This window comes from Rhinolophus hipposideros (assembly GCF_964194185.1).
Source record: "Rhinolophus hipposideros genome assembly, chromosome: 14".
Taxonomy (NCBI): Eukaryota; Metazoa; Chordata; class Mammalia; order Chiroptera; family Rhinolophidae; genus Rhinolophus; species Rhinolophus hipposideros.
Genome location: NC_138060.1, coordinates 40,363,212 through 40,389,529, shown reverse-complemented (window position 1 = coordinate 40,389,529; position 26,318 = coordinate 40,363,212). Strand labels below are relative to the sequence as shown.

Below are 26,318 nucleotides of genomic sequence, written 5' to 3'. Positions count from 1 at the left end.
AGAAACACAACTGATTTTTACATATTGACCATGTATCCATCAGCCTCACTAAATCCACTTGTTAATTCTAATAGCTGTGTGTGCTTTTAGGATTACTTCTTTGTTTTGGGTGTTCTCAAAGTCACATAGATTTGTCTGCATATGGATTTTTTTTCTCATTATTTTTGCTTAGTCTCTGTTCTATAATTTAAAATATTCTTCCTATAAATCAGTGGTTTGCACACTTTATAATCACAGATGTTTATATGGAAGTTTCCCCTTGCTTCTTCCTCCTCACACAGCCTATCAGTGCCTCTGCCCCAGACAGTTACCTGGGGTTTTGGCCATCACCTCCAATATTTAATATTGCTACTGTTTTGTAGCAATATTTTCCCTGAAAATATTTGTTTCCCCGAAAATAAGACCTAACCAGAAAATAAACCCTAGCATGATTTTTCAGGATGACATCCCCTGAACATAAACCCTAATGCGTCTTTTGGAGCAAAAATTAATGTAAGACCCAGTCTTATTTTCGGGGAAACATGGTAGTAAATATTGCATCCCTGTCATTAGCAATTCTATTAGCCTTGTGTGGGAATTCCTAATCAGATTTCAGTCCATGGTATAAATGCTTAATTTTAAAAAAATAAACTATTTGTGCGTATTTATAGAAATTAAATGAATAAAATAAATTTACAGTATAGAATGAAATGGATATTTTTCAATAAGTTTACTAGTTTTTACTGAATCCTGGCATTTAAACTCACTGCACCTCTGCTGCCTTATATCTAAATTGCTGTCTTAATAACCTCTATCACATAGTGTTTGACAATTAAATGAACGAAGTATTTAATATTGTGAGCTCCTATGACTAGTTCTCAAAGTTAAGCAAGTAATTAGTTAATTAGGAAATATTAAAGTGAAGGTATCATTTCTCCTACCCTAGGTAATTGCCACAATAATACAGACTAACTTCCCACAAACACAAATTTGGGAAGCTTTAATTAATAAATTCAAGTTTCTTAGATGCCATTTGGCATTCAGAACCAACAGTTTCCTAAGTGCTGCTCAAGTCACTTAAATGCTTCACTGCTACTTCAAATGAGCACTGGTTTTGTACCAGGATAATTTACTCAATATACATTTGACAAGTGACAAAGTGACATTATCTAATTTTTCCCCATATCTTTTGGCCTCGTGACCAGCATAGCTTCTACTTACAGTGAACAGCAGGGAATAATTTATCCCTTAACAATTTCTGATTCAAGACCACTCACAGTATAGTAGGTGGATCATTAGAGAATAAGCTCAATTATCTAACAGATTCTTCTAATGTCAAATTAGTAGGTTAAGCCTTGAGCATTTCCCAAGATTTGCATTAGGAGTAGAAGACACGTGGGCAAATATTAGATAAGTAGAGACTATGTTTATTTGAAAAATGCTTGTCATTTCTCTAGGCCATCAAGGAGAGCGACAATTATATGTCATAATACTGGATATAAAACAGCCACCCCAGGGTCTGGCACATTGCAGTGCTTTAGAAAATGAGAGTTCCTGTTCTCTACTCCCTAGGCTGTTACTGCTTTACATCAGCAAAGAGCCTGTTACAATGGCTGCAGTCCCAGCATGCTATTTCAGCAACTCTGCCACAAGCCCTGCCTTTCCAAGAAATTCCCCCAGTCCTTAGCACTCCTTCCTCACTGCTTCTGAACTTCCTCACTGATTTGGCACTTAGCATTTACTGCCTGGTCTTGTTAAAACTCTTTTCACATATTTTTCAGCCTCTGTCTTCCAAACCGGATCACAAGCTCCTTGAGGGAAGGTTCAGCTTTATGCTTTTCACCATAGCCTGGATGACTCATTGCTTAAAGCGCCACATCCTCATTTCACATCTCTTGTGCAAGGCACCTGGTAGGAACCAACACCTATTACAAAGTTCAAAACTCTTAAGTGGTATTTGGGATTAAAGCCATTAAAAGAATACCATATAGTAACAGGCTTTGGGGGGAATAGTGTGTGGTGGCAAATACTAATAAAACTCTGGTCTAAGAAGAATGCTTACTTGATCCAGGCAGACATCCATATCTCTTACGTATTACTCCATGACAGCAGTCTCATATTTCAGTAAGTTTCAATTTATGTAATTAAATATAGAAGTAAATATTTATGCAGGTTCATACCTTGCCTCTTTGACTTATAGGGTATAAAGCTTTGGGAAAGTTACTTTATTTCTCCAAGCTTTAGATGTCATCTAAGAAATGTGGATAATAGTATTATATTATAGTATCAATCCTGTATCAGTTAGGGGTTTCAGAAAAGAGAATTACACTAAATATTTCAACAGTTGGAATTGACTATAGAGAGTTGGTTTCCCTGCTGTTAGAGGGCTGAATGAGCAAAAAGAGAGTATAGAGGTAACAGGGCTATAATAAATGCAGGAAGGAGCTTCCAATCTTGGAGCTGGATAAACAAAGGGAAGAGGTAGGGTTATCAGAAGACAGAAGCCCAGAGAAAAAGCTGAGAGGAGCCACTGGGAGCCAGGGCTCTGACCTTGGATGTGGGGGCTTGCAGGGGTGTCTGAGAAGGCCCAGTGACACCGGGAGTGCCTGAAGAGGTTGAAGACTGGAACCATTTCCTGCTGTTTGAGGTGTCCTGCCACTGAAGATACATGACGCATCAGAATCAGGCAGTTCCTTCTCCCTTCCTCTTGCTTTTCAATCTCTCTCTGGCACCCCTTTGGCAGAAGTAACTGAAGCCAGGGGCAAAGAAGAATGTTTGCAGAGTCCAAACCCCAGCATACATAGCAGAATACCGAAGGTATTTTTGGAGCTCTGAGGCAATGGTATAATAACTTGTCCATTTGATAAATGGCATAATAATAGTGCTGAACCCTTAGATTTGCCCTAAGAATTACTTAGAGTATTGTTATTGATGCATTTAGCACAATGGAGCATAAAAACAATTCATAAATGTTAACTGTTTATTAATATTGTATTAGTGCTTTTCATTTTTGTTTTTATTTTTAACTAAGTGATCGATCAAATATGTTTAACTTACTATATTAATATTAATAAAATTTGACAAGACTGACCTGTTTGGGACTAGATAATGTAGTTTCAAACATATACCCACAATTTAGACTCGTGTAATTCACTAACATTAGGGGCAGGCAGCCTGTTGAGAAAACAACAGGCTGCCCTTTCAAAATCAACCGTCAGGTAAATGGTTACTTCTTCACCTGTACTGAAAATGGACTCCTTTGACCTCACAAACATGTATTGCTAATCTACATGTACATTACAGTATTTGTCTTTGAGCTCCTAAATAGTGCTATTCGACTCCTCCAGTGGAAACCACTATATCTCTATTGTGCTTTAGGACAGAGCAACAGTTTGGCAGACACTTGTTCCTTCTGTTGGTGTAAAAGGAGAACTTCCCTTACCACCAATCAGCATGGTGCAGATGGAGAAGATCTTTTCTGCGTCTGTATTAGCAGAGACATTTCCAAAGCCAACGCTGGTGAGGCTGCTGAGGGTGAAGTACAGCGCTGCAATATAGGCACTTCGAATGGACGGGCCCCCCAAGGTATTGTTGCCATAATATGGAGACTCCAGTCTCTTTCCCAACTCATGGAGCCAACCTGCAATGGAAGAAAGAAGGAGAATTTATGCCCCAAAACTAAACTCCCAGTATTAGCACGTGGGGGTAATGATAAATGAACATTTAAGTGATGTACATATTTGCTCAGAAGAAAGAAGGAAGTTAAAGGCAAGGAATGAGTCCCCAAATATCACTTTTATACAACTGTTATATATAATATACACGGCTGAGAAATACACATTCAAGAGCGAATCGGTGGGCAAAGCTAAACAGGTGACTTTCATGGAAGAAAGTACCTGTGGAGACTGAAATTAGCATTGCTACTCTTAGGAACTGTGTTGTATATTTCACTAGTGGTAAAGCTCATTTCTTAATTAGAATTTTAGGAAACAAAAGGGATCAAGTACATATTTTTTAAACCCTACCTGATGATAAATAGCAACAACCATAAGAACCTAGGCTTCAGACAGGTGAGGCGGGCTTTATTTCTATCCCATCCAACCTTTCCTCAGTCTGTTCACTTGGGCTGATTTCTGGTTGTCTTACAAGTCTTAGCTCATGTTACCTCCCAAAGGCAGACTTCTCTGCAACCTCATTCTGACATTGGGGTGGAGAGGGAAAATTGCACATCTAAGAGTGTAATGGAAATTCCTGTAACGGAAATGGATGCCCCGCCCTTACAACAATTTTATGACACTGATGTATATACTATGTGTCAAAACTTGTCAAATTAAATGATTTAAAGGTGTTCAATTTATTGCACATCAATTATATTATCATAAATCTATAAAACAGTTATATTAATAAAGATGGAAAATAGTTAAGTATAATAATAATAATAGAATGGAAACAGAACACAAATACCACTTTAAAATCCTTTATTGGATTTTAAGATTTTAAGATCGCCTTTTAAGATTTTATATTTCAAAATACTCTCACCCTTCCTCTCTCTCTCTATGTGCGTGTTTTACAAAACACTGACAGTTCAGCTCAACCTATCGGGTTCATAAGATTCGTTCAGACGTGTTACTCACTGACCACTAATTTGTTATAAAAACTTCGTTTAATAGCTGCCCAAGAAGAGATGAAAAGTCATTACACTTCTTAAGTAGTAATAATCTTGTTATTACTAACTAAAGTTATAGATTATAGAACTGTGCTAGGTAATTAAAATGCAAATTAGGAACCAGTGGGACTTCAAGGAGAAATGCTTAGTGGCAAGTCCTGTGGCTTACTCTTCCTGTGTCCCTAGAGAAGTGTTTCTCAACCTTGAGTTTAGCTTGCCTCTGAGATGTCTAGAGGGCTTGTTAAACAGAGCAGGCCAGGTCCTATCCCTGGAGTTCCTGGTCCAGTGCACAGGGAAGCAGGAAGAGGGGCTGAGAATGTGGCTTTGGAATCGTTTCCCACGTGATGCTGATGGTGCACATCTAGGAGACCACATGTGGAAAACCCACTGCTCTAGAACAATGGTTTTCAATGCTGGTTGCAGCTAGAAAAGCTTTTTAAAAATTCACTGCTCAAGTCCCACCTCCACGAATGGAATCAAAATTTCTGGTGCCAAGCCCAGCTATGTGTATTTTTTGTGTTTCCCATAAGAATCTAACATGAAGATAGACTTTAGAACCACTGTTCCAGAACTTAGCAAAGCACCTGATAATAGCGGTGTTTAATAAATATTATTTTAAAAGGTGAATGAATGAATGTATAAATGGTTGCTGCCCCCCATGATAATATGAGATAATAGGAGAACATTGATGCCATATAGCAACACATGCGTTTGTAAATTTCTAGTAGATTCACGTACAAAGTATAATGACTATTTTTGGATGATAGAGAATAATTATAAAACGTACGTTACATGTTATGAAAGATGATACTATGATACTAGCTATGACCATTTATGCTGCCTGTAAGTGTTTCGTGAAGGAATAAGCTCTCTATTCTCACACAGATTTAAATCTGGGATCTCCCATTTATAGGCTGTAGGGACGTCTAACTTCTTTTGGCTTCATTTTTCTCGTTTGTAGAAACAGGGTAACTGTTAATTTGTCAGGTTGCGGTGGGATTAAATGAGATGCCACCTGAAGAAAATGCCAACCACTTTCACTGAGGTTTGGTGCATAATACCTCTTTTCTCTCTCTTTCTTCTGTTACTTAAATTGGAATAGAGAAAGCACAAAATTCAGAAAGGTAAGAGAAAATATGAGACCAGCAGTGAATTATAATGGAAAAAGGAGATAGTGATGAAATGTATTTGGTAGTATCTATGGGTGGCATGTGATACAATTTAGCATTTCCTAAGTAACAGAAATGAGAGGGAAAAAATCCAAGTGACAGTAGTTCTTAAAATTTGGGGAGTTATACACCTATTTGTGAATCTGAAAAAAACACATACTTTTCTCAGAACAAAGTACATGTGAAAACACAGGCATGATTCTGTATATATTTTCAGGTGGTTCATGGTTTCCTGCAGCCCTTTCCGTGAATGCCTGGTCCAAAGTAGGAAGCTGTGCCCCCAGAAATTTAAGTGAGGGGATGGAGGAAGTGATTAAAGCATGATTTGGTAACTTAGTTTAATCCTGTATGGAAAAAGATTTACAAATAAATACAACTTATCCAAGATTAAAGAGATATCACAAAAGCAAATCAAAGGTGCATGTTAAAAATATAACTGGTGTATTTATATGCACTGTAGGAAAAGAGTCAAACAGGTAAAATCAAGAAACAGAGATAACTAAACATTGTTATGCTCAGAATGGAGATTTCTGCAGACTAGCATTCTTACAGGCACTTGACCTAAGCATTGTCAAGTACGAACAACCATGGGATTCCTAACAGCTGGTCGGCTGTTTCTCATGTGTCTTCTAAGTTGTGTTTTGAGAGGGATGTCATATGTCGGCTCAACAAAGAAGTGATTAAGGGGCCTTGGCCCTTTGTTCCACATTGGTCACTTCTTCTAATTATTGGGAAGTCTGAGCAGCTGACAAGTGTCATTTTGCCCAGAGAGTAAATATTGCACTACCTACTTTTGTTTTAGTTGATGCATAGAGGAAAAAGAAAAACATGATAAAGCCAAAGCTTCCCCTCACCTGAATTGGCTATACAATTAGACCACGAATTAACAACTGGACCTATCTATTGATCTTGAATTGAAGCATTCTTAATTATGGAACCCAAAGTTTTGTCATTTAAAAAAAAAAGAAGAAGAAAAGAAAAGAAAAGAAACCCAACCAGTACATTTGGTTAAACTCAACTGGAACAAAAGTGGAACATTTAAGAATTTTCTGAACCAAATAAGTTTTCGTATAACTTGATTTCCTTAATAACATAGAATAAAACTATGTGTTAGGACATACAGATGAGACAGTATTAGATTATATCCTCACTCAAAGCCTGTTCATTTCCATTTTGTGTGAAACTGTCTCAGAAGTGATTCAGGGAGCAAACACAGACGAACAGCAGACCCACTTTTGTTATCTCTTTTCTGTCTAGCCAACTGTTCTATTTTTAGAAACATCTAGTTTTTAAGAACAGTTGCTACTAAACTCTGTTAAAGCTGATGGAGCAGAAGCAATAATGATGATGGAAGACCTGGTTATGTGGAAAGGAGGTAACACCCACAAATCTGGGGATTGGCTTGTGGACTAAATAAAACTTTTTCACTGAACAGCTCGTCCAAAATGAAAGCACATGCTCCACTATAACAAGACAACATGTCACTGTGCTGTACAAAAGAAGCAATTTAACCAATTTGGAAGCCAGTCTTTTTCATGCCGGAGGAACTCATCTCTAAAGGAAGGGATGTCCTAGAACAGTCTGTCTGCATCTGCTCAATTTTTTTCTACAGAACATTATGAAGAAGAAAGCATGCACAACATAAAGTAGAATCTAAATATACTGAATATACTGCCATCTGATAAAAAAAGATGTAAAATAATCCTGTCATTACTAAAATAGATTAGATGAATAAAACAGAGTAGATTTGTGAAATAAATATCAATTTCAAAGATAGAATGACTCTTAATGATCATACCCAGAAGAGCCTGTAATTTACCATGATAATTCAATCCATTGCACACTTATCCTGGGCTCAGTATTTTGCTTAATTACATAGTTTGAACTCTGAACAGGAGCTTCTTATTATTTTACTCGTTAGATTTCCTATAATAAAATATTTTCTTTTACTGTGCTTATGTGTGTATGCACAGTTTCCACAGATGTGACCTGCTTTATACAACAGATACGTTTGTTTTTATTAGCATTTGGTAGATTAACAGCTATTTTAGGTTTAATGAAAGGGATAGAAACAAGTTATTTAAGCAAAGTCCATGGTGAATCTCTTTGATTGTATAACATACTTCAGTAATATGAAAAATCATACAGTAAAATGTAAGCTTATTAAATCAGATTTATATGTGTATGTAAAGCTGTGGTGGTATGAATAGAAAAAAGAGGGAGGATTAGCACATGCATAATCACACCTATAATTCAAAATGGTGTTTAATTTGGTATGAATGAACCATGTTGTAATAGGGTCTAGCTAGAAGCAAGAATTGAGCCTACGTTAGGCTTCTCTTGTGATTGGGTTGCACACCGCTTAACATTTTACTGCGTCCTTCCTGCGTTCCTGACATTCTGCTAGGGTGGCACACCTTGCATCTCATTTATCTGCACTAACTCTACGGAACAGCTACAATTATCACCCATATTTTAATTCACTATTCCATTGATCATTACAACAATTTAGAAATTATTATCTGCATTTTAAAGATGAGAAAACTAAGGCTCAAAGAGATTAAATAACTTGTTCAAAATGAAAGTGTCAGTATTTTAACCTAGAACTGCGTGCTGTTAGAGCCCAAGTTCTTGACCACTATGTCATAATACTTCCATGCTAGATTTATAGACCCAGGAGGACGGGTGTTGCCATATATCTGCATGCCTATACAAGCGAGGTGCCATCTTTTTATTACAGTATACACACATAGTGGAAAAAGAAGCAGCCTTAGTTAAGGCTCCCCAGAAACAGACCCTGAGACAAGGCTTTCAGTGTATGTAATTTATTTAAGTATTGGTTCTAGTAAATATCTTTAGGAGACAGTGGAGACAGGGACACAGGGAAGAGGAAGGAACCAATGAAATATGTCTAATCCAGCAAGTTATCACTATAGCAAGTGATAACTTGCTATTGAGTTTACTACCATTGGGAACCTCTGGAACCAGTGCAGAACACACACCACTGTCAGAGCAGGAGAACACATGCAACAACAATCTGTCATCAATGATTGACTACCACTCCTAGGAAGCATTAATTTTCCACCAGTGCCATTCCTGCCAGGAGAGGAGCCTGCCACAGTTTGGGACAATGCCTCAGTCATAAATGCACATTTTAAGGATGGGAATCACGCAGATTAAGGGAACATGGTAGCGCACCAATAACATTTGCAATAGCAGCCCAAACTTAGGAAACAACAAGTATTTTGCTAGGCTTTCATATAACATTATTTTCATGCAATTCTCACAATAACTCTGTTTTTTTTTTTAAAGTGATGGAGTCTCAACAGAGAAGTTGAGTGATTTTCTCACTTCTATTAGTCTATTAGGAAGTATTAGAACTGAGAGGCAGATCCATAACTTTCTAAATAAAACATCCATAATCTTATACTTCACTGCTTACAAAGAGGTAATCTTTTAAAATTACTATTGTAATTGTGCTTGTTGAAACCATTATTCAATAAGTTTGCTTTTCCAGTGCCCACTTTTGCTTAGAGTGGGGGAATCACTAATTATATCGGAGAAAATAGAAGAATTATCCAAACATAATCCACGTAGACATGGGAAAACGTGGTATTTAGAATGTGAATAATACTTCAACAGTGATTAAGAGGTTTCTAATATAAATGCCAAGCATAGGAAATACTACAATTAACATTTGTTTCCTCTCCTTCCATAATTCTGAAGGCCTACTTAATCTTCTTGGACTTCATTAGGGTGAGATATGGAAAAGCTCTGTGATTCTTGTGAGTCATAAGGCAGGAGGTTGCTGGCTGGAAGAGGCCAAGCAGTGGGAGATAAAGGTTCCTGTGGGCACAATGTCAGAAATACTCTGGTACCCTCAGCCTTCATAGCAAGGAGCTAAAGCATGAACTGCTCAGTGGCAGAACTGATTGAGAGATATCAGACAAGTGTCAGAAGTCTGAGTGTGTGCATGTGTTTAAGTGCATGGCAGGGGGTGGTGATGATGTGGCAATTAAGACCTAAAGCATATGTGAGATACTGTATTTACTGTTACCCTCAAAAAGGGTTGTTAACCCTGAACACAATATCAAAGGAAAGCTTGAGATTTCATTTCCATTGTCTTAAAATATTTAAACTCCACAGCACTGATAAGAAACATACTTATCTCCATTCCTTAAGGTTCACCTAGTACCTGCCACTATCATTTTTTGTTTTGTATTGATTTTGGTTTAAAAAAACACTTTATTTGGGGATAATTTTAGATTAATACAGAAATTGCAGAGAGTGCAAAGAATCCCTGTATATTCTTTACCCAGCTACCTCCTAATTTTAATATCTTAATATCTTTGTTGACATGAAATTAACATTGAAACACTACTAACTAAACAATGGACTTTCTATATTTTAATCTACAAAATAGAGTTAAGGAGAAGTTCAGAGACTTAGATTCCAAAACTTACTCTTGATCTTCCCCCTCCTCCCCATTTTTACAGGATGTGACCAAGGATAAGACCAGAAGAGCACAAGGCGGTAGTGGTATTTGATACTGATTTGTTGATCCTACTAAGGAAAAGGCATTATCGTGTTTTCCTGAAAATAAGACTTAGCTGGACCATCAGCTCTAATGCGTCTTTTGGAGCAAAAATTAATATAAGATCTGGTCTCATTATATAAGACCCAGTATTATATTACATTATGTTATGTTATATTATATTATATTATGAAGACCTGGCCTTATATTATAGTAAAATAAGACCGGATCTTATATTAATTTTTGCTCTAAAAGAAGCATTAGAGCTAATTGTCCAGCTAGGTCTTATTTTCGGGGAAACATGGTAGTAAATTTGAGGTCCCAATCTGAACAGGAACTTCATTACTTATAATTTCCACTAATCTCACAGTTTGATTGTGATAAACTAAGAGGTTTCTTACACTTCTGAAATGATATAACCTAGAGTCATAACTTTCACTTTTGAGGTAAAAGTCTGAAGCAAAAAGAATCATAAAATAATAGAAACTGGACTTTGAGTCAGGAAATGGGGGTTCTAATCTTGGTCTTGCCACTAATTAAGTAGATACATGATCCTTTATACACCAATTAGTCTTTCTGATCTTACATTTTTCAAACTTGAAAATGAAATGATTGGACTGAGTAATCTCTAGTTTCTTTCTCAAATCTTAGATTTTTATGAAATAAGATTCTATAATGTTTCTTTAGAAATGTTTGGTTTTTAAAAGCGAAAAGCATGGCTTATTCACAAAATAACCCATGATTTTGTGAATTTATCTTTTACTTGTTTTTAATTATTTGAGTGATGATCCATCAGCAAATATTGATGGGATAAGGATGAAAGGTTTTCACGTTTGGATGTATGTATCACTTCTGCTCTTTTTCCACTGCTGAAGAATTTTTCAAAACAAGAAATATATGCCATTAGTACTATCAAGAAAAAAAATGTACCACTTGTGCTAAAACCAGTCCAAAGTTTGGCAGTTCTCTAAACTCTTTAATTTTCAAGTTTGTATAATAGAAGCTTCCTGAATATTGATTACAAAGGTATAGCACTTCACTTAAGCAATGATTAATCGAAAGATTATACACTATTATAAACTGTCCAAATAGGTCATCGTCATGTGCACCAAAAAACCAAACAAAAATCAAAACAAAAATACACTAGAAAGGATAAGAAATGTGAAACAATCCAAACCCACAGTTGAGCAGCTACTGTAGAATGTTCTGATTGATCCTAAGAAAAGGCAGAACAGGCCATCTGTTTCCAGACAACCAGGGCACTTCCAAATACCTCTCAAATCTTAGCTAAAAATAGAGGAAATTCTAACAAAGCTTAGTCATGGCTAAGTTGTCAAAACATAAACTGTGAACTATGTGTTTGCATTGAACCTTCTTCATATAGTTCACAGGGTTTTCAGATCTGTGCCTCAACATGGCCCTTTGTTTTCCTGAGTTATTGCTCCGGTGTTTCTCATGGCTTAGTGAGTTTGTGGGATACACATTTATGCATGAGCTCAGAGTATCGTTTACAAAGACAACTTGTCACTGAGGAAGAAATTTCTAATCCAAAGCACGCATTGCTTGTTTCTACATTAGGGCAAAAATGTGTTTCTGGAAGATAACTTGGGATAAAAATTATTGGTTCCAGTCAAATAATTTTATTTTATTGGTATGCTACAGTTTATTTTCATTATCTACTCCTGATTTCCTTCTTGTTCCCTTTTGTTCTTACAAAGGTTGGAGGGTGGTGCAAACCTAGGTAAGAAAAATGAATTGACATATCCCAGGTTTGCAAACCATGTCTCAGCTGTTTTTAGTACTTGCCTGGCAGTCATTTAAGTGAAAAGGATAGGGCTGTGACAGCCATAAAAAGGAATCTCAAGTTTCTCTGGTTTGCAGCACTTCAAAATAAAGTTCTAATTACATTTCTTCCAAATACGTTAAAAGGAATACATTTTCTAACATCTCAGTTATAAAAGTAACTCTAAAATAAATTAGACCTCATAATATTCTGGAATGTTGTATTTAAATACTCCATTAAAGAGTCCTCTAGAATTTATTTACCTTTACTTGGTATTGAAACTACTGTAAAGGCTTTTTCTTCAAGTTTCTAGGAAATGACCAAGTCTCAAACTGAAACACCAGCTTTGAGGTGTAAGCCTTTGCTCTCCTTTAGAAGAGCTGATTCTGACTCATATGTCTACAAATGCATTTAAAAACATATAACTGACTTTGTTTGATGGCTTGATAGGGCGTGAAATACAATAAGTAGTGGGAGTTTGCATGAACATTCCAAAATAAGTTTTTAGCCAGTGGGTGGCTGAGTGATTGGACTTAAAAGTAAACAGAGGGCAGTGGTGTTGTGTCATTGAACCCCACTAAAGAGTGGCATGGAGATTTTTTGAAATGAGAAAGATAGATAGAGTTTAGAGAGACAACAAATAGAAGAACAAGAAACAAAGGAAGAATGCACAAAGAAACAGGATCACAGATAGAAGTGTGTCAGCCCAGGTAGTGCAATAAACCTTGATAAACCAGAAGGCAAGCCATAGAACATACGGAAGTGCTACTTAATAGTGTAATGTTAGTTAAGTTACTTATCCTCTTTGTGCCATAGTCTCTTCCTTTCTAAACTCACCTCATAGGCTGTTGTGAGGTTAAGTGACACAATTCACATAAAGTGCTTTAGCAGAATGCAGTATTAAATATAGCAAATACTAGATTAAAAAGCTATTATTATTGCTGCTACTGTTGTGTGAAAGGAATGAAGGCTTTTTGTTGTACTGGAAATAATTGTGTATTTTTAAAATCCTTCATTACTGAAATTCTGTATAAAATGTTAACCCAAATCTCATTTCCATCAATAGAATAATGAACACAGTAGAAATAATATACACAATCGCATCATTTTTGGAAATCAAAGATCTTGCATCATTCCTACTTATAAATGCCACTTTCCATTATGAGGTACTAAAGACATGAAACGGGTGGGATATAAGCTCAGAATATTTTCTGTCATCAGTTTGCTTTGCCATTAGTTGACTCTATGGTAAGAATGTGTGTTGTAATATTCTCATTTGTGCATTTGTGGTTAGAGACCATACACCGATCACCCAATGCGCTGAATACTTTATGTATTATTTAATTTAATCCTATACGTATTGTGTGTCTTAATTTCTTATAACTCTAAGAGGTAAGTATTGTCATCTAAAGTGTTGATATTAAAATATTAATATTTAGAAAGGTTAAAGCAAAACATGACCAAGAGTAGACACCTGTTAAGCACCAGCTTTTGAATCTGAGTTTGTCTAGAGTTGAAAGTCTACACTGTTTAACATGCTGTGCTCCCCTCTCAGCCTTCCTGTCAGTCAGTGTTTTGATGTTAAGTCACTCCTGATTGACTTCATTTCTTTCACAGAAATGGCTGCCCCATGGATTTGTCTCTGTAATTACTCTTCCCTTCCACCAGCAAATAGCAATTTCTCATATTGTCTTTGCTTACAGTCCCCATCATCTAGGGCATATGGTCTGGTGACCTGGCGTTATTTTTATTTTGAGCATGGAAACTTTTGTGATGTTCTTTACCACCATGCCACCACTCCCACCAGAAGCCTATTATCCTAATGGTATTTGTGGGAATCGACGTGTTAATGGTCTGTGTGTGCAAAGATTAGGATAATATAAGAGCTTTTCGGAACCACAGACTAAACTCTCAGAAACTTCTCAACACTTCACTTTCCAAAAATAGCATTCTTTGGTTATCATCTTGTGGACTTTACAAGAGATTTTATATAGGTCAGGCCTCAGCTGTGGAGAAATTAAAGACCACACACTTTTGTTTTTCTTACAAGAACCCACTTTTCCATGTAATTTCTTGGACCTTATTAAAAATATTGATAAACTAAGCACTTTGAATCATGCTTTAACCATTCCATTTATTGACATTTGACTTTTAATTTCACCTCCAGACACCAACTCCCTGCTCACAAATCCATTATTAGACAACCATAATGCCCTTTTAATGGGTTTGAAACAATGGAAAGGGCAAAAATGGTTTAGTCTCCAGCCCAGCACACAAAAGCTGGTTTAACTCACTTTGCAATCAATGTATATAGTTTATTTACGCATATGCCTAACTCTTGCCCCAACAATTGGGAAAAAGATTCTGTTTATGCTTTTATCAGATGGCATCCTCTGAAAACCCTTCAGTCCAGATTCTGGGAAATATGTTTCAAATTTAATGGGGGCAATTTTGGTACTTGTCATTCAGGGAGAAAACTGTCCAATGTTGGGCACCTAGAGGGGTCAAGAGGCAAACAATTTGACAATAATGGGAACAGGGAAGTCCAAGAACACTAGAGCATCTTGGGAATAAATGGCTCAAAACAGCAATAGCATCATCAGGCAGGGTGGAGGGGGTAGTGGCAGAGTCTCACAGGAGGAACCAAAGCCCCCAGGACCCTGGTGAGCCCAGGCCTTGGTGGAGGGCAGGGTTTGGTTCCCAGTTCCAACTGCTGAGGGTTCAGGAACACATGATTTGACTCTTGTCACAGCCCTGGCTCTCTCTCTCTAAGTCTGGTGTTGAGCCCAATCTGCCTTCCCTGGTTCTCTACCCTTTTGCCCTAGTTCTACTCTCTTGTTCCATGCTATGATAGCATTTCCAATGTTTATAAATACAGTCATTAATGCCTCAGCTCCAACTCCATGCATTCTATAAGATTATCTTTTTCAAGGTAATATGATACCACTTCCTATGCCTGATTTCCCCTTTCTGAACATCCTTGTCAAAGTCTATCTTTGATGTTCTGACTCAGAATTGAACAATCATTTTTTTTTGTCAGCAATTGCTCCTTAATGACAAGACTTGTTTCCTGAATGCTCTATTCTCATATCCAGTTTCCAGTCAAGTATACAATCAGATCAATTCCCTTTGCTTTACCTTCTACCACCCCTGAAGAAAAGATTTCTTGAGCTAAGAAATCTTGGGCTATTATCTTCGTTACTTCCATCTGTCCAATAGTATAACCATGCATAATGTTTGAGATGCTGTGCGGGATATAAAGATAAGGGAGATTGGTCTTCATTACCTTGAAGTTTATTGGGGAAACTTGAATACAGTACAAGGTTGACCAAACTAAGTGTTCCTTTCTGGAGCAATCAGAAAGCATTGAAAGGAGGAAAGGAGTATTCAAATTGCACTGTGCAGAATGAGCAGGATTTGGAATAGCAGAGATGGCAGAAAAATACATTTTGGGAAGCTGAAAGCAGAGGAATAAAAGTACTAGGCCAGGAACATATAATGCATGTATCGAGAAAAGGACTTCACGAAATTCAGCTGAAGTGAAGGGCATGGGACAGGAAGTCATGTGTAAAGTATCTTTAACCTACAAGTTTTCAAACTTAAAAATATTTTCCTTTTCTTCCAAGCATTTAAAAATCAACAACCATAAGTTGGGTGTAAAATGCTACATCAGGGACTGATATTTGATACAATGGCTAACTTCTGGCAAAAACCTTAGAATAAATTAACAAGAAAAATTGTCAAACTATTCTATTCCTGTATGTGTGTGTGTGTGTGTGTGTGTGTGTGTGTGTGTGTGTGTGTGTGTGTAATAAAAAAAGCACAAATAAAATGGCGGTGGATTTAGTATAATTCTTCCTAGTCAGGGGATTTCCTTCAACCTCGTTTTGAGAATACTCATAATGCAAAAAGTGATGGGCATTTTAAAATTCTAGAAGTAATTTTTAAATAAACAATAAGGCAACAGGTACTGAGGCTTGAGAAACTCCTGGATTCCTCTTAGGGTCATTCAGTCAGACTACAAGGCTCAATTAATGGAGAAGCATGAGAAAGGTACTTTGAGTCTTCAGAGAGGTTCAGACTAAAGATTTTAGGTTGCTGGCATTCAACTCTTGTGCTGGTGTTTAGATAATCATTTGTAGTCTTTATGATTGAGTATCACTATGATGCAACACTTATAAATATTTTTAAGAATCTTTGGATTCTTGCAAAGTTCTCTCACCTGCAGCAATTTCATTTAGAGGGTATTTTTATCCCCTCTCACTTTTCAGTAATCTTTGTATCCAGTTTTTCATTTCCATTGCTTAAACTGATCAATCCCTTAGCACTCTACTCTTTTATCCCCCCACTGGAGGTCTTACCATCTTTTAATCTCATCTAATTATCTGCGTGTAGCTCCCAGTATGCTGGAGGCTTCATGAGAGTAGAGATTATGGTCTCTCTTATACACTTGATTCCCAAGCCTAGCTCAGGGTATGGCACTGCATACACATTCAGTACGTATTTGTTAAGTAGTAAAGCATATCTTTCTAAATCAAAAAGACCATGGTTCAGATACCCTTGCCAAGTATGTAAAACAGGCTTTGAGTTTGCAGAATGTCTCGGACTGCAGTCCCATCACTACTTAACAATTTGACTGCAGGTAAGCTAGCCCTCTAAATTCCAATTTCTTCAACTAAAAAACGGAACTACAAATTCCTCTTTATGGTGTCTAGGGTAGGATTACTGCTTAAAATGCTGGTTCCTTTTCACCTTTCCTGTAATTTTTTTTTTATCACTTTTCCACTAATAACTACGTTATTCAAAAATAAATTAGCTTTCTAAATTAGAGATGAGTTGACAACTAGTCTTCATCATATATCAGGTATATAACTAAAAACGGACATATGTCAGTGGGGAAATTTGGGTTTCAGAATAAAGTGATCTATTGATGTAGACAGAGTATGACATATATTGTATACCTCAAAAATATCGCTATGACAGCAAAATCCTACAAATTTTACAACACTGAGGTATCTAAAAATTTGAAGGAGGACATTTTGGACCACTGTTTTGATTGCAATGCCATTGGACCTCTATCTCCATCTAGATATCATCATTTGTTTTATCTAATGTTCTTTGCTCTGTGTTCAAAGAAATGTATTTTAATTATTTTGTCCAATTAATAAACATGATTAGTAGAAATGAGACAAATGCTGTTGATAATGTTTAAAACAGAGCATGTTAAAATTATTTAGTTTTCAAAACAAAACAACCTGATTGAAAATAAACATTGTTTAGGAATAATGAAAACAGAAAACGTTGATTGGGGGGAAATTAGACACAAAAATAATCAATAAAAAATAAAACTCGCAATATCTCAAAATTTGTTACTGGCCAAAAATGATGGAAGAATAAAATCTTTAAAAAATTAATTCTCTAAACCTTTAACTGAGAAAATTGAACTTGGTAGAAATGTCACAAAAGAAAGCTCATCCTATCTGATGTGGGATTTTAAAAAAAGTGTTTGATGAATTACATCTTTGGTGCAACAGTTATGTAGAAAACAACTTGTCTTGATAAAAATAATTCCAATAAAAATATAAAAAGGAAATGGAAAAGAATTGTTTAACCCTACTACACTGGTATTTGTTCTAAAAATTAAATTAGTATAATGAAGTTCGAGCAAGCACTCTCTAGACGAGAACTTAGAAATTTTGCTATCATTCTAAGGAGGATGTCTGCTTAACTAAACGTACAATGAAAATGTCCTTAGGGGTAAAGATAGTGAGGACACCATATACCCAGGGTTAATTAAAATGTGAGGTTCAAAATGGTAGGATCAAAACATCTACTCATCAAAACAAATTCAGTATATGGTCAAATAAAGATTTAAAAAAATAGATTGATAACTCTGAATGTAATTATTGACCCACAAAATAGAAAATTTTACTAAAATAATCCATTAAGCTTACTACTCAAAGATAGAATCTTTCTCTTCTAAAGAATAAAAAGTGTTTGATTCACTAATTTAAAAGAATGCCAAATTCTGTAACTTGGCAGTGGCAATGAATTGCTGCTTCTCTTTCCCCTCCCCTCTCCACACTCAATATGGCCTTGGCATATGTAAGTAATGATTACCATACCATGACTTGCTTACACCATTCACCAAGCATGTGGTCAACAGAGAAATCACCGACTTACATGTGCTCAGTTGTCAACAAAATAATACAGGATTATTCATTTAAAAAACCCAACTCTTCAGAATCCTATTACACCATGGTATTATTTTTTTGGATTTTGGAAATCATATTTACATTGCTATGAATAAACATTTTGTTTTATATGTATGAAACATATAAAGCACTGTTATAAAGACTAGAATCATATATCCTCATTTGTGACATGCTCATAATATAAATCATGTGCTAATCAACTCTCTTTAAAATCATTTCATAGGTTATTCCTGACTCTGAGTGGGTCAGTCAGAGTCACAGCATATTCCAAAATATATGGAATATATAAATATAAATGGAATGTATTTAACTTCAGCCACAGAAACGCTTTGTAACCTATACACTTAAACCAGTGTATTTTAAAAATTAATGGAATTAGCTAGCACTAAAACATGATTTTATGAGAAGATGATAAAATTAGAAACACTGACTTCCTTCTGAGCGTCACATCCAAAAAAGCCAACCTTGATAGAATTCCATTTCAGCCCAGAAAGATTGCTAAAAATAAGCCTGCAATCCCTGACCATCAGCCCCAGGTTTTCAGTAAAGACTGTAGACAGTTTGGGCATTGGCGTCAATACTGTAAATAAAGTACATACAGACTCTTGGGAACAAAATCCTTTGCTATAATAATGATTTTAATAGAATACTGCATGTTGGTAATAGCTATGATGATAGCTAAAACAGTAGCCGTGGCAGCAGTAGCAGTTGACATGTACCGAGCATTTATATCATTTAATTCTCATAATTGCCTGATGAAATAGCCAATCCTCTATTTTGCAGATGAGGAGAGAATGGCTTAGACAGGTAAGTAACACACTTAAACTGATACGGGTAGTAAACAGAGGAGCCAGACTTTGAAGTCTGAACCTAGAACTCACGTTTTTGAAAATTGTCCTATAATATCTTATCCTATGAGACCAAATATATTAATACATTCATAGAAAGCTGTCAAGCCAAAGGTTAATTTTCAGTATCTTCATAAGAGAAAATGGATATTGATTTCAAAAGCTACATAAATATAGAGATACATTAACTTTTATTTGTCTTTAAGATTCCAATAGAGTGATTCGTCTGGTATCCAATTTCTGCCAGTCTATTTCATTTTTGTGTAGAGGACAGGGGCACAGAAAAATCTGCTAGGATACAAATCCACCAGTTTTAAAAAGAGGGCCTTCATAAATCATCTTTATCTTGAATGGGGTTCTGGGCTCTGAGGAATTAAAAACTGGGTTTTGTCTTTGTCTTTCCTGACTAATCTCAATGAAAAGAAAACAAAAACCAAAAGACTCTTACGTCCAAGTAAAGGACATGCCAGCAAGGAGATTTTGGCAGTAGCCTCCACTAAGTCTTAGACTATGAAACCCATTTTAATTACTTTTTATGTTTGTAGCTAGTTGGAGAAACCCTAAATACAAAACAGACACCCACACATCCACATGTGACAAAAAAGTAGTGAAGTATTGAAATTTTTATGCCAGATGTCTAATTAGTTTAGATAAAATGTTTAATTATCTTGTATTTCCTATTATAATCTATGAATTCGGTCATGCTTGTTAAAAGTCTCAAATGGGGAGAGTATTCTAGTGGAAATGCTTTATAAATTCAGTACTCCGTTATGAAAATATTCACACAATCGGGATAATAAACAGAGGAAAACTTTTCATTAGTGCAAATCTACAGAGTATGAGACCAATTTCCTACAAATAGCATGGCTATATCTTTTCATGAAAATGCACAGCTGGACTAAATAGTTTGGTGAATATCACTAAGAGAACTGTTTTCTGTATTTCCCCTTTTTGAGTTTATAATAAAATTACTATAATATTATAATATAATACTATATTAATCAGGTCACAACTTCTCTGGTTGTCTTGGGGATTATGTCTGCACATCTCAGCCATGACTCCAGCCAATTATTTTGGTTTTATTCTCTTTTTTATCACTCTGTGACTGGGATGGTAAATCGGTGACTTGTGGGCTTAATGAGGCCCACAGATACTTGGTTTGGTTTTTACGCTATGCTTTTCAAGTTCTGAATTATTTGCCAATCTTTAAATATCAGAATATTTCTCAAAAAGTCTTGATTTACCAAAAAATCCTGATTCCCAAGTTCTATAGAAAAATCAGATGTGTTCTCATTTCATCTATATTGGTGACAGAGTTTGGTCGGGGTTGATATCTTGATGTGAATTGCATTCTCCACTTTTTTCAGAGCTTAGTTTCATTAACCTTTACTTTAATAGTTGGCCTGCTTCACACGTTTGCTTGGCCCTTTTCTCCTCTGGGCTTTTTATTTTGTGACTCTAGCTGTTCAAGAATTTTCTACTCTAAACAAATTCTTCTCATCCACTCACTCAAGTACATTGTGAGATTTCCTACTTCATGCATTTATTCACACTGTGCTTCTCACCTAAATGTTCTCTCATGAATCCTCCTCCAAAATAGTTCTCATTTTTTGAAGCCCAGTTCAAATGTCATCTTCACAGAGATTCGGTTGGAATCACTTCTACTTCTTTCTAAACTATTAAGGAAGTTTGTGCCTGTACAAACTTATACCAAACGAATAGTTAGGAAAAATAATTGCGTATTTTTGTGTCCAAGTCTTGACTTTCTAACAACAGAGTATACTTCTAGAAGGAAGCCTCTAATTTATAATTCTTTGTATTGCTCACAGCTCATACCATTGCCCTTCTTAGGATTTCAATAAATATATATTTTGTAGTAAATACTGGAAACCTAGTAGGGTTTAAATGTAACAATCTCAAAGGCTCAACTCTTTTTCTGTTCTATTTTTCTCTGTATCTATAGTCTCTTAAGAAAATAATCTGCAGTTCATTAAACTGTCACCTATTTTAAAAGAATTACTGTGATTAATATAGTAACTAGAAAGAATAATTGTGTATTAAGCACATTTGATGATGTCGTCTTAAGACAGCAGCATAACTTATTTTCCTGATAACAGAACAATTCTGTTTGAAGAATTGATGATTTAAAGTCTTAAGTGTAAATGATTTCCCCCCATAAAGACATTCCAAGAGTGAATAAGGTCTTAAATAGTTAACCCTTTTTCAATTGATTTTTTATGAGTTAAATTACAGCCACTCTTACATTTTAAACACAACATACAACAAAATCACACTGGAATTTAGGTTACGTTATTTTGGGCAGAAATTAATAGTGTGATTCTGGGAAAATTATGAACTTGGCTAATATGTAAGCCTTTCTGATATAAACACCTGGAAATCTATATCTATATCTATATCTATATCTATATCTATATCTATATCTATATCTATATCTATATCTATATCTATATCTATATCTATATCTATACACACACATATATACGTATATATATATTTATATATATACGTATATATGTATATGTATATATGTATATGTACGTGTATATATGTATATGTATATATTCTTCCAAAAGACGAGTGAAGTCTCTATATGTAAAAATGAGGAGTAGCAAGTATGTTAGCTGACACTGTAGTGGTGCTGGTGTTGACAGGGAGACAGGGATGGGCAGCCAGTCAGAGTAACGTCTGTGGCTTGGGTTTCATGCCTGGACCATGTTTCCCCGCAAATAAGACCTAGCCGGACCATCAGCTCTAATGCGTCTTTTGGAGCAAAAATTAATATAAGACCCCGTCTTATGTAATATAATATAAGACCGGGTCTTATATTAAACTAAAATAAGACCCGGTCTTATGTAATATTAATATTATGTAATATTAATATTAATGTAATATAATATAAGACCGGGTCTAAAATAAGACCCGGTCTTATATTAATTTTTGCTCCAAAAGACACATTAGAGCTGATGGTCCGGCTAGGTCTTATTTTCGGGGAAACAGGGTACATGCACAGGAGAGGACACTTAAATCCTACAAACACTGGAAATGAAACCCTGCATCCAACTGGGACACTCAAAGTGTGACACATGTAGGGAGAAGGGTAGGAATAATTTACCACAAAGCTTAAGGGATGACAAGGAAACTTGAGTTTGAATAAAGTAGTATCTTGAGAGAAGTTTTTAAAATTCAAGCTGTGCCTTGCATACATTGGTGTCTGAATGTACTCTATCCACGAGGCATAGGAACCTGGACGCTAAGAACTTTTTACAAATTTGACCCCAGGCAAGGGATAATCGTACTGTCCTTGGCAACAAGAAAAAAACGAAAAACAAACAAAAAAAACCGCTCAAAATTCTGGATAGTCACATACTTCAGTCTGCACAGGATTTCTACAGGAAGAAGCCCTATTGAAGATAAGCTCACAATAAAAGTTTTAAAAATATTACAAAATACATGAGAAAATGGCTTACCTTTCGCAAGAATTAGACGAACAAAAAATTACCACATGATGAACTTGAATTAATAAAATAAAAATGGGGACATACAATGAGACAGTATATTTGAACTATTTAAATTCAATTCAGAAGCTTGATCCAATGGGCAAAAAAATAAGGAACTGGAACTATTAAAAAAAACCTCTCAAAGACCATGGGAAATGAGCAGAGATCTAAAAAGCATCAAATAAATTTTTCTGTATATTTGATAAAAAATAGTTAATAAGGATCTATAATATGTTTATAATTAATTCAGAAGTTTGATGTAATGGACATATGTAAAACCTGGAACTAAAAATTATATGCAAAAAATTATATGCACATTCTATTCAAACATACAAAGAATGTATTCAAATTGAGCCTCAGCCAACACTGAAAAATCAGTAATATAATTTTATAGAACTAAATTCTGAGACTACCCATGAACATAATTAGAAATCAATAACAGTTAACTGTAAAAGTCCCATATAATATGAATAACAATTTTTCAAGATTTCAACACTTAAAAAAAAATATATATATATATATTATTTAGCAAAGAAGAGAAGTTACAAATTAATGAGTTATGAGTTGTGTCTAACTCATCAAAGAGGAAACTAGAGTAGCCTTTTTCAAACATGAAAGTATGTTCTACCTTACTCAGGGAAATAGAAATTAAAAAAAATTAGTATTTCATACTTGCCACTAACCCCCCTCCCACTCAATTTTCACAAGTTTAGAAACATGGGTGAGAATTGTTGGTGAAGACCTGGGGAAAGAACACAGAACACTGCCAAATAATAAATTGGTATAACTGCTTTAGAGAAGAATTTGGCAATATATATTAACTTTGCAGGTGCAGAAGACCTTTGAGCAAGTACAGTTCTATTACCCAGAGAATTACCCAGAGAAATTCTTGCGCATGTTCACAACAAAGCTTGGATTTGATTTCTCATTGCTCACTAATTGTAGTAATGAGAGATGCAAAGCAACTAAGTAGGGAAATGGATAAATCAACCCAAAGGTTGACAAACTGACATATAGTACAATAGAATTCTATTAAACAGTTTAAAATAAATATATAGGATTTACATCTATTATCATCGATAAATGTTGAAAAGAAAAACTCAGTGAGAATGTAGAAAGCTACAAAGGAAGAATGAAATCTCAGCTTCAGTATTTACGATCTGTGTGACCTAAGACAAGTTATTTATGTGCCTCAATTTTCTCATCGTAGAGATGATAATAGTATTGGACTCATAGAATTATGGCAGGATTAAATGAACTAATCCATGTAATGTACCTAGAACAGTGCCTGGCACTGAGAAAGCCCTTTGTAGGTCTGTTATTATTATTACAAAAAATAGCATCTAAGAAAAATCTTATGCACCAACTTTAGAAGAGTAAGGAAGAAACGGGGAGGGAGCAAGTGGGAATTAAATTGTAGTAGGGCTTTGGCTTTATCTGTAATATTGTATTGATTTGAAAAATAGAAATTAAGCAAATATGGCAAAATGCTACAAAAGATACAGTTTCCAGGAGGTATCAATTATATTCATTCTAAACATTTTTATATATAAAAAATGTCCTAATTTAAAAAGAAGTCTCCAGGAAATAAACTATTCAAGCTTTACTTTCCTTTTTGTAAAATGGGGTTGAATGTATCTGCCTCATGAGATTGCAATAAAGATCAGAGATAAGGCACACAAATATACTAAGCACTGCATCACACGTGTAGTTTGTGCTTAACAAATGAAAGCTAAATATTAATTTGATATAAATCAGTTATTTTAAAAAATGTAAGGCAGAAAATAAATTTACAAGTAATTCCACTACTCATTGAATTTATTTCCAGTCCTGTGTGTGTGTGTGTTGTGTGTGTGTGTTTCCCTTTTTGTCCTAAATAAGAATCATATATATAGAATTCTGTTATCCTGAGTTCTTCATTTGAGATAACCTGAACTTTTCCCATATCATTAAATATTCATTAAAATCATGATGCTTAATGACCTATTACTTCTTACATTTCTGTTTTCTTGAGATCCTTTTTTCCTGTCCTTTTCTCTATGTTCCATGGTTTGGGTAATTTATAAGGTATATGTACTATTTTAAATTCTATTTGAAAATGTAAAATTTCAAAGGCCCATTTAATCTAGTTTTCTGCTTATTTGTCAATAACATTTTAGTATCTTCTTTCTCTACCTGCATCTTTAAGATGGAAAATTTTGTATACTTCAAAGGTTCTGATATTTTTGGATGTAATAAAAAAGCTACTAGGCATAGTGGAGCTATTATTCTGCTTTAAAGCAATGTCTATGCAGTAGAGGGAAAATTGTTCCATTTTCTTAGGTACCTTCCCACTCTGAATCAGAGAGCATACTGTGAGTTTGGGATAACGGGCTTCCATCAGTATGGGTCTCTCAAAACACTCAAGTTGCCTGTTGATTATATTTGAAAATCCAATCCCATTTACTTGCGTTTTAGTGAAAATTCCTTTCTTGTAATAATAGGTCAGTGATTGATCCTAATTTTCAGTGATGGTTAAGATGTCACATTGTGTCTTTATCTTGGCCTTCATATAAACATCAGTGGGGAGAATGGGAGAGGCTGCATCAAGCATTGCTATTCTGAAGAACTCTTACATTGTTCCAGTATTCTTAAATTTAGTGAAGGAGGGAAATAAGTAAAAAAATGTAGCTGAAGAAAAATACTGACATCCTGGTTCTTTTGCATTGAACTCATACTTGATTTTCTATTACTTCTTTAAATATTATTTTATTATTCAGCACTGGAAATGAAATGATATTGTATTCGGATTTGAGGAAATGAATGTGTAGACTAAAAAGTAATTTTAAAAAAGACACATATCAGGTCAACCCTACTCCTTCTTTGAAATAAGGACCAGAAGTCACAAAAACCAGTTCACATATTTTTGGAAGTAGAACTATGTATTTCTATCTTCAGAAATACCTTAGAGTAAAATAACTCTATTAAAAGTCTTCTCTCTTCTTCACAGTTTCCCTCTTCACATAAAAAAAAAAAAAGAGAATTTGATGTTTTGAAGATTCTGGAGATCATTTGTTCTTACCACCTTATTTTTCACAGAAGAAATAATGAGGCTTGGAGCCAGGATTAGATTTTTAAATTCATGATTCCCAGTCCACTGTTCTTCCTAGTACATCATGATGCCTCATCAAAGAGAAGCAATTAAGTAAAACTCGAAGTTTAGAATATATTCTCTCTAGGGTTATTTCTTACACTAACATCTATGAATCAGGGTAGGTTGACTTAAAAGAGTAACTCAACTGGAACCACCTCAATTGCATAATGTCATTGAGTAAAAAGGTTGGAAAAAAAAGAAATACTGGAGTTAAAGGCTACTTGTGAAAAGGCTCACCGACTAGGCTAATTAGAACACTGTAAATGACAGAATTCTTAAGATATTAGGAAGTCAGTTTTGCTTTTGACAGTCCTTTAGAAAGTAAACCAGAAATGAAATTTTGAACATTTAACCACAAGTTATTTATATACCCAATCTAGAGAGTAGTATTGCTTTTTTTCTCAATTTAAGAAATCATTACATTTCTTAAAAGTTGCATGTAAAGTGAAATTGTTTATTGAGTTTTTTGCATC

General features: G+C 35.2%; 1 protein-coding gene across 1 annotated transcript in view; it reads right to left on the bottom strand.

Moving 5' to 3' along the window:
- The window catches only part of KCNH8 (potassium voltage-gated channel subfamily H member 8), a gene marked incomplete at its 5' end in the record, with an annotated part of 310,088 nt that overhangs the window by 74,412 nt on the left and 209,358 nt on the right, over nucleotides 1–26,318 (bottom strand). The window contains one exon of the mRNA XM_081072214.1: nucleotides 3,422–3,619. Coding sequence (XP_080928340.1) covers nucleotides 3,422–3,619 — 198 coding nt within the window. The remainder of the gene's footprint in view (nucleotides 1–3,421; nucleotides 3,620–26,318) is intronic.